We start from the raw sequence: 11,853 nt of genomic DNA, 5'->3' as shown, positions 1-11,853 counted from the left end.
TCTTGAAATATAATGTATTTGTTGCTAGCACAGGAATAAAAAATGGAGAAAAACATATACATTACCATGACAACCTCCATGGCTGTCTTTCATATCAATCCATTTCACCACTTCCACCTCCCCATCATGTGCTGGCAATGGATCCTGGGAATTCTGAAACTAGGTAACAGAAAATCAAATAGTCCTTATAAGAGCTTTGTGTTCAGGGTTGTGTGCACTCTCTGGGACCTTTCTCCACAGAAATGGGGTAAAATGCTTTGGAATACACATCAATAGATGCCTGGCTGCTAAGATGGTTGTCAAGTTTCTTCGCTGAGACCAGCTTTCATGACACAGACAAGATGTCAACGCAAAAGACCTAAAGATTTCATATGAGAAATAAAATCCCTCTGCTGCAACAGCCTCAGTATGATACTGCACATGATCATTCATGTAACCTTCCCAACTAGCACTGCCTTCCAAGTGCAATTTGAACACTGGGCCACTAACACATAGTACCTTCACATGAATTTAGTGGTAAGTAAGTGGATTTTTGCTTTGTTTTTTGTTGTTTGTTGGTTGGTTGGTTGGTTTAAGGAAAGAGACTAACAGAACAAATTCAAGCATGACATAATTGGAAGGAGTTACTGAAACTCATAGCCTATGATGTTATATAATAATAGATATAGATTTAAGCAGATCACAGGACCTATCCAGGATATAAACAGGAAGGAGTTTATCCTCTGCTTGTCACTCTGCTTCTACTTACCCAGGTTTCTCAAAGTCCCATTCAACCTGGTCTTGAACACTTCCAGGGATGGGGCATCCTCAGCTCCTCTGGAGAACCTGTCCGGTGCCTCACAGTAAAGAATTTCTTCCATATATCCAATCTAAAACCATCCTCTTACAGTGTAAAGCCATTCCCCTATGTCTTATCCCTACATGTCCCTGTAAAATGTCCCTCTCCAGCTCTTAGCAGGCTCTCTTTAGGTACTGGAAAGATGTTCTAAGGTCAACTGAGAGCCTTCTCTCCTCCAGGCTGAACAGCCGCAACTCTCTCAGCCTGTCTTCATAGGAGAGGTGCTCCAGCCCTTTAAGCATTTTCATGGTCTCCTCTGGCCTTGCTCCATCAGGTCCATGTCCTTCTCCTGTTGGGGGGCCAGAGCTGGATGCAGCACTGCAGGTGGGGTCTCACCAGAACAGGGCAGAGGGGCAGAATCACCTCTCCCAGCCTGCTGGCCACGCTGCTTTGGATGCAGCCCAGGACACATTTGGCTTTCTGGGCTACAGGCACACCCTGCTGGGTCATGCTGACCAACCAACACAACCAAGTCCTTCTCCTCAGGGCTGCTCTCAACCCATTTTCCCCCATTTTTTCCACGAGGTTGCCCAAACCCACAAGCAAGACCTTGCATTTGGCCTTGTTGAACTCCATGAGGTTTGCACAGTCCCATCTCTCCAGCCTGTCCAGGTGCCTCTGGATGCCATCCCTTCCCTCAGTGTGCTGACTGTACCACACAGCTCGGTGTCTGCAGCAAACTTGCTGAGGGTTGATTGCACACAATCCCACTGTCTGTGTCCCTGGCAGAGGTATTAAACAGTGCCAGTCCCAATACCAGCCCCCGAGGAATGTCACTCATATCAAGTGCCATGCCACAAAAACTGACTCATAACTTTTAAAACAAATGCAAAAAAGTTGGTATGATCCAGCTGCAGAACTACCATAGCACTTTTCCACAAACAACAGTGCGTGTCAGCTATAAGCAGAACTTAATAACTTTATTTCTCCCCTTCTGTATATTGTGTTTATCAGATAAAGCAACATGCCAAAAAGTGTGGTTTTGTCCCAGGGAAAATTCAGAAAAATATTACTTTTTCACAGAAAGTATTAAGGTAAAGATAACACTTTATGAAAGAGAAAAAGAGACAGTGATGGTAGGGAATAAATGCTTTAAATAGCCTGGGATATGCATTACCATCCCAAATTAAAAATATGTCCATAACAGATGGCAATAAATGTGGTGTGTGGGAAGTTTTGGAAAATGCTGATACAATGGCAAAGCAGAAAGATTTCTGAGAAAACAGGAATGACCCCAGGACTTCCACAAAAATACTGGAAGGCACTGCCTTCCAGGAATACAAAGCTACTGACTTCACATTATTCACCATCTCCCAAACTGAAGAAACTAGGCATCTTTGTAAGTTAATTAAAAAGTAGGGTAAAGTGTAGCTCAATATGGGGAAAAGAATTAATTTATCATATTTTTCTTTAAATAGTTGCTTGAGCGACTGGTTTCAGATTCAGAATTTTCCTGGGGTGCTGTTCTTAAAAAGACAATTTGTCTGAGAAGTGGTGCTGCTTATGAAAGTTGAAATAAATTTTGTCATGGGCTGCTCACTCTACTTCTGTTCACCTCTTTTCTCTCATTCCATCATGGTTAGCAGAGTTTTGTCCTTGAAAACCAGGAACAGGAAAGAACCATCTCGTGGGCAGCAATACTGAGCACTGCTCTGGAAACAAGTTCACTGCCACCAGGTCTCAAGAACAGCCACCAGCAGCACTGCACTGCTCAGGTGTGGAGACAGCCACAAGAGAGACGGGTCAGCTCCTCTGTTGCCTTTAATTTAATTCCTTTTCTTAGTGGTGGTGGTTTGGAGGAAGGAAAAGTATTGCTTTGGAGCCTGGACCTCTCTCACAGGACAAAGGCAACACAACCCCAAAGGCAACATCCCCTCTAAGCCCTACCCTTCAGTTTTTTTGCCATTACAATTCCAGTGTGAGCTGTTCTGCACATGTTGACTCCAAGAGGCAACCTTGCATCTTTCCTTCCCTTTCCTCCTTGCATCACCACCACAGACTATGAAGACAAACACAGGCTTACACAACATGAGCCACTGCACCCCCATTTCTGTAACATGTGCACTTAAACCAACTTTAGGCTGGAAATCTTGCAGCATAAAAGGCTGCCTGATTTGCCTTGATCTTCCAAATGCCATGCTTGTCATTCCAGGATCAAACCTATCTACCAACAGGCTAATCTCCACCAGCCCCCTGAAACAGCTTGTGCTTCTCCTTCAGCATTTCTCTCTAGGCAAAGGGACAATTCTTTACACTTCTATGCCACCAACAGATCCGAAGTTTTCTCATGCACTTTATAATCTGATGCCCAGGAGTTTGCTCTTTGGAAATCTGCCTGAACTGTTCCCATCCTTGGGAATATTATTCTGCAAGACATGACTGAAATCAACGGTAACTTTTGCTGGGCACTGGAGCCATGTATTTATGTTTAGGAAATGTGCAGGGCTTGAGGTGGGTCACATAAAGGTGGGCTGCAGGACACTTAGAATCAGCAGGCCTATGCCCCAGTGCTGCCTATCCCTCAGGCAGGGTGCCCGCCTTGCCAGCGGTGTGCCACACGCCCACTCCAGCCCCATGGCCTTCAGAGACCCCCCACTGCCACCACTCGCCCCCACTGTGCCTCAGCAGCACAGCAGTGACCAGCAGCACCAAGGTGGCCACCACCAACCCCTTCACTACAACACAGTGCCCACACTACCAACCTTGGCACACCCCTGGACTGGTCAGCACCTCCTGCATGATCCCTTTCCTGAAACCAATGCCACGAGCCACCTCCCACTGCAGGGAATGGCAGTCTCCCCACCATCCACAACCCAGCCCCCAGTGTTTAGGAGGATAGAGAAAAGCTGATGAGCAGCTGTGGGTAGGATGGAAAGGGTCACCTCTTCACCCTGTAGAGCAACAAGAATTTGTCTGACCAGGTGCATAAGACAGCATGCAAGAATGATTTGCTCTGAAATTCTGGTTTGTCTGTTTTCTTGTTTGCCCAGCAAGACAAGTTATCTCACCTGACCAGGGAAGGGAAGTAGCTGGTAAAGATGGGGTGGCGGGGGGGGACAGTCCTCAGAAGAAAAGATTTTCTTTCAAGATAAGTTTGCAACAATGGAGGAAAAATATGTAAAATATGTTAAATATGTACAAAGTCTCAATTTCATATATTGCCACCAAACTTTTCATTTCAGTGGGGTATGCAAAAGCAAAAGTGTGTATGTGGTGGGGTGAAGGTTTAACTAAAATAAACTCAAGATTGTTGAGCTTCAAAGCTCAAGACTTCAGGAGCTGGAAAGAATTAAAACTCAGAAAAAAGCAAGAAACTTGTTTAAAACAAAATGTTCTGATTTAAGGAAATGCATGTCATCTTCTTGAGCTGTTCGGCTGCTGGCAGTTGTAAGAGTGCTAAACTGCACCTCCTGTGTTTAAACATCTGGTGGATAATAAGGAAAAGGTCTCAGTTCTAGTAACTTCCTTTGATATGTTTTGGAGGAAGCTTTTCTGTGCTGTTTTTGACCCATAAACTAATTCTAGTGTATATGGGAGTGTTGCAGTCCTGGTTTTGAGGAGCTGAATTCTAGACAGTGGTTCAGGAAACACTTGCTTCTCCCAGTGGGAGTGAGCTGGACTTGTGGGGATATGCTGGGTGCCAAGGACAGGGACAGCTGCTTTGCAGAAACTGCCAGTGCCCACCCCAGCAACCATTTAGGCATGGTTCTGCCAATTGCCACTCTGGCTGTGTGCTGGCATCAGGGTTTGTATCTCAACACACATCTCAGCTGTGTGCAACACAACTCTAGGTGTGGTCAGATGAATTTGCTCATAGGTGACAGGAGGGGATGGGCTCAGGTAGTCTGGGTAGATCTTCCCCCTAAAAAACCCAAGGCTGCTGGCAACTCAGCATCTGGGAATGTCAAGGAAAGTCTCTGTTATTGCTGGAGTGAAGTTTCATTAGTTACCTGCATGAGTTATCACAGATATTACCTGATGTTCGTGTTTAGAGACAAAAACAAATCTTCCTAAATTATTCTCATCTAATTCTGCTCTTCAAGGAGCTGTGTTCTTTGAAGCCTCTTACACCAATGTCTGATAGTTGAAAAGGTAAAGGAGAACCAAGTGAGGGAGCACAAGCTCCCTCCATTTAGTAGCTGTGCTTTTCCAACAAGTCTTATTGAAGACATACCCATCCTTATCCCATCATCACTAAGTGCTGTTTCAGTGAGAAGCAAACAGTTGGTTGTGAAGAAAAGGATTATTCCTTTGCAGTACTTCAATTACAATGACAGTGAATTGCATAGAGACCAAAGCCTGCTTTAAGTTATATCATCTCAGATGAACTATAGTATCTGAATGGGGGCTAGAGGACAGGAGTAATTTTTCAGAATTTTGGTGATCAAGGTGCTTTTGTGATTGCTGCAATGGTGTTGCAACACTTTCCTTTGAGCAGGTTTTTCAAAAGAGAAAGGTTTTGATGGTGAGATTACAATAACTTTGTGGGCATGAGACTCAAAAACAGTCACAGGAAAAGCCCTATTTTTTAATACTTTATTCCTATGAGAAGTTCTTGCTCAATCAGGAAGTCTCATTAAAATAATGGAGAATAGGAACAAAAGAATGAGGATTAGTTATATGAGTAATGATGAATACATAGGTACAAAATACCTTGTTTCTAGAGCATGGCTTATTCAACCAGCATCACTGTCTGGAATCATAGTTAAAAAAAAAAACTGTGTGTCTCTGTCTGTCTGACTTTTGAAGGGTGGGGACTAAGCTAAGGAAAATTAACAATTACACTAGGCGGAACAGAACCACATTAATGTATATTAGTATGACGTGTGGTTGTTTTCCAAGAGCCCATCTACAAATGATGGTGGGATGGAGAGGTACCAAAATGATTTTGAATTATTAAGTTGCTGTGCTGAAAAGTTCAGTGCAAGCTAAAGCATCGCTAAAGCATCTGAAAAAAAACTGCAGGTCTGTCTGTTCAAGCAGCTGGCCATGTAAAAATTTAAAAATAAGGAAATGGCCAATGTGGTAGATTCATATACTAGCAGTGCTACTCAGAATCCTCTGGTATTTCTCTTTCATCTCACACTCACATCCAAGGGGTGTGAATGAAGTGTTCTTTGACAGCTAACAGCTCTATTTGGGAAGTAAGGCTGCTGCATCAGATAAACTGCAGTGAAGGACAACTCCCATCTCCCTTGTGATCCTACTGCCGCTACTGGAGACATACCTGTGGCCATTTTTCTTATTTTTCTGTATATCATTCAGCTCCCAACTGAGGAATTAAATCAGGACAATGCAGATATACTTTTAAAGTCTAGGAGTGGTTTAACACTCCACCCACAAACAGAATTATCCACCATTTTCTTTCCTTTGTGAAATAATAGACAGAATTTATGGCTATATTAGCAACATTCTTCCCACCTGGAGAGAGCTGGGGTGAGTCTGATTCTTTGAGTTTAGACAAACACAATAAGCAACTGTGTCAAAACCACTTGGAATTGTGGCTGGCACACAGCTGTGTGAATCCTTGGAAAGGTAAGTACAAGCTAGAATGCAACATCATCTTCCATTGATTCCCAGTTTTGGTGTCAGAATAGCAGCAATAAAAAAATACACTGAAAAAATTTGCAGGTTTAGGCTGCTCATGTTCTCAGAAGTCTCTATCTGGTGGAAAGCAGCCCTGTGGTTAATGTGACCTACCCTTTCAGATCATCAGTGGTCTGGGCTTGTGGGCTTGCACAGGACGCTGTGGGCTACCTGCTCTAGTAACCTCCTATTCACACCGATGCAAAAGTTTGTCAGGTTTGCAGCAGGCAGTGACGGCATGCTGTGTACCCCATGTCCCTTTTGAGCTGGAACAAGAGCAGCTGTGACACGGGGCTCCTTTCCCACCCTCTTCCCCTGGGACAGATGCCCTACATTTGGGGGAAGAGAGAGGAACCACACATGAGTGTCTTTTCTCACACGGAAGCTCGGAAGGGCTGCTCCAGCACAGAGCTGGGCACTGGCACAGGGAAGGGAGTGAATGGGTGATTGCTGTGGCAGCCAGTAGTTACAGGCAAACTTTCTCTTGCTGCTCTTAGCCTGAGGGGATTGCTAAGCATTTAGCAGCTCTTATATTTCGACTAATAATATTCACTGAGCCGCTGCCTCAGCCGAGTGATGCCACAGTAGCTTAGTATGTTCCCACACCTCCTGCAATAAGTGAATCCTAGGAGATATGAGTAGTGGGATGAGGTTATTGATGCTGGGCTTAGGGTGAGATGGGAAAATCAACGTCTGGGTGAGAATGTTCTCATGCAGGTTTTTGTTGGCTTTTTTTTTTTTTTGTGGTATTCAGGAACAAAGATCTTGGATGAGTGTGAGACTATGCTGTCTCTTACACTTGCTATCAGGGAAGGAAAGCAACAGGAAAGGAGAACATTGGAAAACTGGTCCTCACAGCAGCAGCAGTTGTTGCACACATCCTATTAAAGCAGGTAGGAGACAGTACCTCCGATATGTTTCCCAGGCTGCAGTAACAGTTCTGGTATCTTTCTAACAGTGCAGAGAGGACAGAGGCCAACTTGCCAAGAAGCTGTCAAGAGGGACTCCAGAAAGGGTAACAAGGAGCTTCTGGTGCTCAGGCATCTTGTGCGCACTCACCCTTAGCAAAGAGAGCAGAGGTGACAGTGGAACCACATTCTGTCATTCCAGAGATGAGCCAGTTCTGGAAAGCAGTTTAGTCCAGTGCATTACGCTGGGAGTCAGGTGTCAGTATACCAGTGCCGACTTTGCCCATGGTCTGCTTTAAGACACTGGGAATATCATTTCACCCTTTTCTGCCTGCTTCTGTGAATGGAAAATAAAATCACTGATCTCCCTTGTAAAAGTATGCTGGTGTCTCTGAATGAAAAGTGCCACTATTACTTCTTGTGACCTTTATTTTCCCAATTGAACAAGGCGTAAATTGCTGGTGACCAGCAGAGGTGTATGTCAGTGGACGCACCCCTGCATACCCTGAGGGATTGTTTGCACGGAGACTGCTTGTGTCCCAAGTCATCCATATGCTGCGACTATATTGCATGAAAGTGAGGGCAGGAATTTGGCTTGGAAGAAGTAAGGGGGCTCAATGCACACCTCTCCCATGGCCATCAGAACCCACTTTCTGTTTTATATGAGCAGAGAGAGTAAAGGTGTCCCAGTGGTAACACGGCTGGCCTGGGATGTGGCCACTGACCTGCACTGTGGTGGTGCGTGCTTCTCCAGAGTCCTGGGGAAAGTCATTAAGGGCCAGACAGACATTTCAGACCTACATACCTTGGAAATACTTTCCCTTAATTCCCCCATGCCTCTCTTTCTTATCTGAAAGGTGACTTTCAAGAATTTTCTGCCATGCAGGAGTTATGTGCAAGATAAGCGGCCTGAGATAAATACCAAAGATAAGTTAAGGCTGTTATTTGAAAACCAGCTGAATAGGATTGAAAGTCTTTAGCCTTTAAGGGGGTAAGAAAAAGTCTTGGTCTTCATTACATGACTCTAGGCAATAAGCATGCTATTTTAAGATTTGTGAGCAAGTCTTGTTTTATCTTTTATCTGAACTGAGATTATCCTGGCTGATACTGATACTGCAAATAACTGCTTGGTTTAGTTCTTTCATGGTATGCTATCCATCCAAACTGGTCCTTAAATTACTCCTCTGCTTGCCTGGAGGCCTGCAACCTTTTGTTCTAACAGCTGGACCACTGTCCTGAAATCATTATCTCCCTGTGATGTACCTGGAAACTGAAAGGAAGTGGCTTGGTCAAACTTGGACAGAGCCTGGAACTGAGTCCCAGGCTAACATCCCACACACTAATAGGAATGACTTCTCACCCCAGAGTTTCCCAGCACTCTTGGATCTGACTTGGACACATTCATGTGAGTGTCTAACTGTTATCCTTGTAAGTTTGGGTTCAAAATCCTGTACAGCCTTCAAAAACCACAGCCTCTGAGCACATCTGTCAGAGCCACATGGCCACTTTTGGATAGGCAATATAATGTGATGGCAAGGAAAAAAATGAAGAGGAAAATAAACACATATGCTGTGGAAATGTTACATCATTTAGATGCAAAAAAGAACAATCACAAAAAATACTATGCTCATACTGGAAAGCATACAGTGGTTATCATGGAAATAACAATGAAATATGCAGGCTATGTGAGCTACACAGTGCAGTACAACAAATGTCAACCACCTAAAGCTTTCTGACTCTGGAGAACATATCTGGTCCCAGGTTTATGGCTTCTGAGGCAATGGACTGTAATAAGATCACAGCAACCACCCTTCCTGGAAAAGTGATCTAGCTACAAATAATACATGCTCATAATTATACTATAAATATCTCAATCAGTAGTCACTTGTGCAGGCCAGTTGTAAAATACAGTTATCAGAAGAGCAAGCACTATGCTCATAAAGTTATGTCATAATTTGAAAGTTAAAGTAAACATGCTCTGCCTCCGTTACTGTTCTCTATGTTTATTTCCCACAAGTTACAGTAGGGAGAAGGTGGGAAGAAAGAAAGAAAAAGTCAGGAGAAAAAAAATTTACCTGTGCTTCCATTCCTCATATCCCTGCCTTGGGCTGATATCCCTGCTTTGGGCTGCTGGGAAGCTCTAGGCAGTTGGGAGCAGTGGAGCCCTACCAGGAGCTTCTAAAAGCAACATGCAGGAGGGTGAAATCCTGTTCATCTTCCAACCCATTCCCAGTCATGCGAACAAGGTGAAAGCAATAGTACATACACACAGTAAAGATGAAAATACTGGTTCTTATTCTGCTTCTCTGCAGAAATTCTTGACCTTGTATAATAGAGTTTAGGTAGCAGTTATGAGTTACATGGGTTTTTTGCAATTGCTATGGGAGAGCTGCTGTGTGTGGTCCCATAGAAAAGCAAGAGAAGACTAGAAGTCGACTCCAGCCTGAATTCAAATCTTCTGGGGGGAATTGACTTCAATGTGTTCAAAAATAGTATTTCCCACACCAAAATGAATATCTTGTACAAAATTTCTTCACTACAATGCTTGCATAGATTGCATATTTTAATCTTTATTACTTCTCTTTTAATCATCTCAGATTTTACAGGTGAATCAGCTAAAATATTCAAGGATTTCTGTTTGAACTTAGATCCCCAGACATATTTCTGCTCTGTCATGGGATGGTAGTGCACATTCTGGACAGCACAGACATCTCTCCCTCAATGCTCATAAAGAGCCAGTAAGATTATCTGATAGATCAGCCTTATATAAGAATTCAATTTTTCATCTAGATTTTGCCAAAATCAACTTCAGATAATGCTTCTGCATGTGTATGTGCATGTGCACCTATGATATAGAATCATAAAATGGTTTATGTTGGAAAAAGATCTTAAAGATTTTGTATTTCCAAACACCTTTCCATGGGCAGGGACACTTTTCACTAGACCAGGTTCCTCAAAGCCTGGCCTTGAACACTTACAGGGATGAGCCATTCACCACTTCTCTAAGCAGCCTGTTCCTTTGCCACATCACCACCACAGCAAAGAATTTCTTCCTTACATGAAATCCAAACCCACCTTTTATAAATGTAAGGCCATTCCCCCTGTCTTATCACTGCATACGCTTGTAAGAAGTCCCTCTCCAGCTTTGTCCATGTGTGAAACAAGCACAAGTGTGTGCGTGTGTGTATCTACAGAAAAAACAAGTGGAAGCATGCTCACCTGGAATCCTGCAGGGTGTCACCCAGAAGTGCCCCTCAGACCTGATGGTGTCCTCGGGCCACGCCAGCAGATGGAGAACACACTGGTCCTGCAGCACAAGCCCCACAAAGAACCAGGTGATGGCCATGGACATAGAGCCAAAACAGATGCTCAGGTGGACATTTGCACACAATTGTCCACAGCATGAAAGAAAAAGAAGAGTAATATTGCTCCCTGTGCACATATTTGGTGCAGGTGGTGACCTGGGGAGGTGGCAGCACCCTGGGTGTGATGTTCTTGCCCCCAAAGCCCTTCAGCAGCTGGATGATCTCCCAGTTGTGCTTCAAGGAGAGGTCCTGACCACAGGAGTTGAGTAGCACCAGGTCATGGCCAAGACCAAGCAGGTCTCTCATGCAGTGGAGGTCAGTCCACAGGTGGGAGATGCTGCCCTAGACCACCCTCTTGGCCCAGGAAATGAGGGAGGTGCCAAGAAAGCAGAGCTGCCTGCTGGAAGGGAAATAGCTCCTTAAATGTCATCCACATGAACACGGTAGACATTCTGGAGCATGAACAGCTCCCTGAAGAAAAACTCAAAGGTCTCAAACTCTTTGTGCAATGTCATGAGGTAGGCAAGGGAGCAGGCGGCCTCCTCGGCTGCAAGGGTGCAGGTGATGCGGTAGTTCTGTGTGACGTACTCTGTGCAGTTGGTTTCTCTGAATGGCATTTTCCTTCAGAAGCACACCTTGTCCTCAATAAGTGCTTCACAGGATTCTGCTAAAATCAAGCTCACTGAGAAGGTCAGCCTCCTAAAGAGGTTTTTGGGCTTGCAAATTAACAGCATAGAAAACAAATAGAAGTGAAACACTGTGACTCAGAACAGCAAAAAGGCAATATCTGTGTGTTGCACAGAGGAGCAATTCATTGCTCCTCAGAAAAAGTCTCTCTTGAAATACAACATCAGACACCACCAATAGCTTGTTTTGATGGCTGTGCTTGCTTCCTGCTAGAGGACTCATGGATCCATCTGATGCAGAGTGTGCAGCTACTGCCCTTACTTTCAATATCAATAGTTGCACAGCCATCACTGATGTAGAAGCAGCCTAAGTGAAGAACAGCTTGCAGATGGAAGCTGCTCCACAGCACCCTGAAGATTAAACAGACGTATTGCATAATTACTGTCTTGCCAATGAGCAGCTGGCACATATTTCAGAGTGTCCCGAAATTAAATGTATGGCTATGTTCTTAGCTGCTTTCTCTCCACTCTCCCTGCATGTATCATATAGCTGTTAAAATTTCTGTGCATGTACCCTGTGACAGGAAAAC

At 44.2% G+C, this 11,853-nt stretch overlaps 1 protein-coding gene across 1 annotated transcript; it reads right to left on the bottom strand.

Annotated features, from left to right (window-relative positions):
• Positions 1–951: 951 nt before the first annotated feature.
• GCNT2 (glucosaminyl (N-acetyl) transferase 2 (I blood group)) lies at positions 952–11,546 on the bottom strand. The gene is given in 5 exon segments (XM_068186009.1): positions 952–1,127; positions 10,552–10,697; positions 10,699–11,065; positions 11,068–11,338; positions 11,340–11,546. Coding segments are annotated over 5 exon segments (1,167 nt in total).
• Between the last annotated feature and the right edge of the window lie 307 nt (positions 11,547–11,853).

This window comes from Anomalospiza imberbis, chromosome 1 (genome assembly GCF_031753505.1).
Source record: "Anomalospiza imberbis isolate Cuckoo-Finch-1a 21T00152 chromosome 1, ASM3175350v1, whole genome shotgun sequence".
NCBI classification, from domain to species: Eukaryota; Metazoa; Chordata; class Aves; order Passeriformes; family Viduidae; genus Anomalospiza; species Anomalospiza imberbis.
The sequence above is the reverse complement of the archived record's forward strand: the minus strand, read 5'-3'. Positions and strand labels throughout refer to the sequence as shown.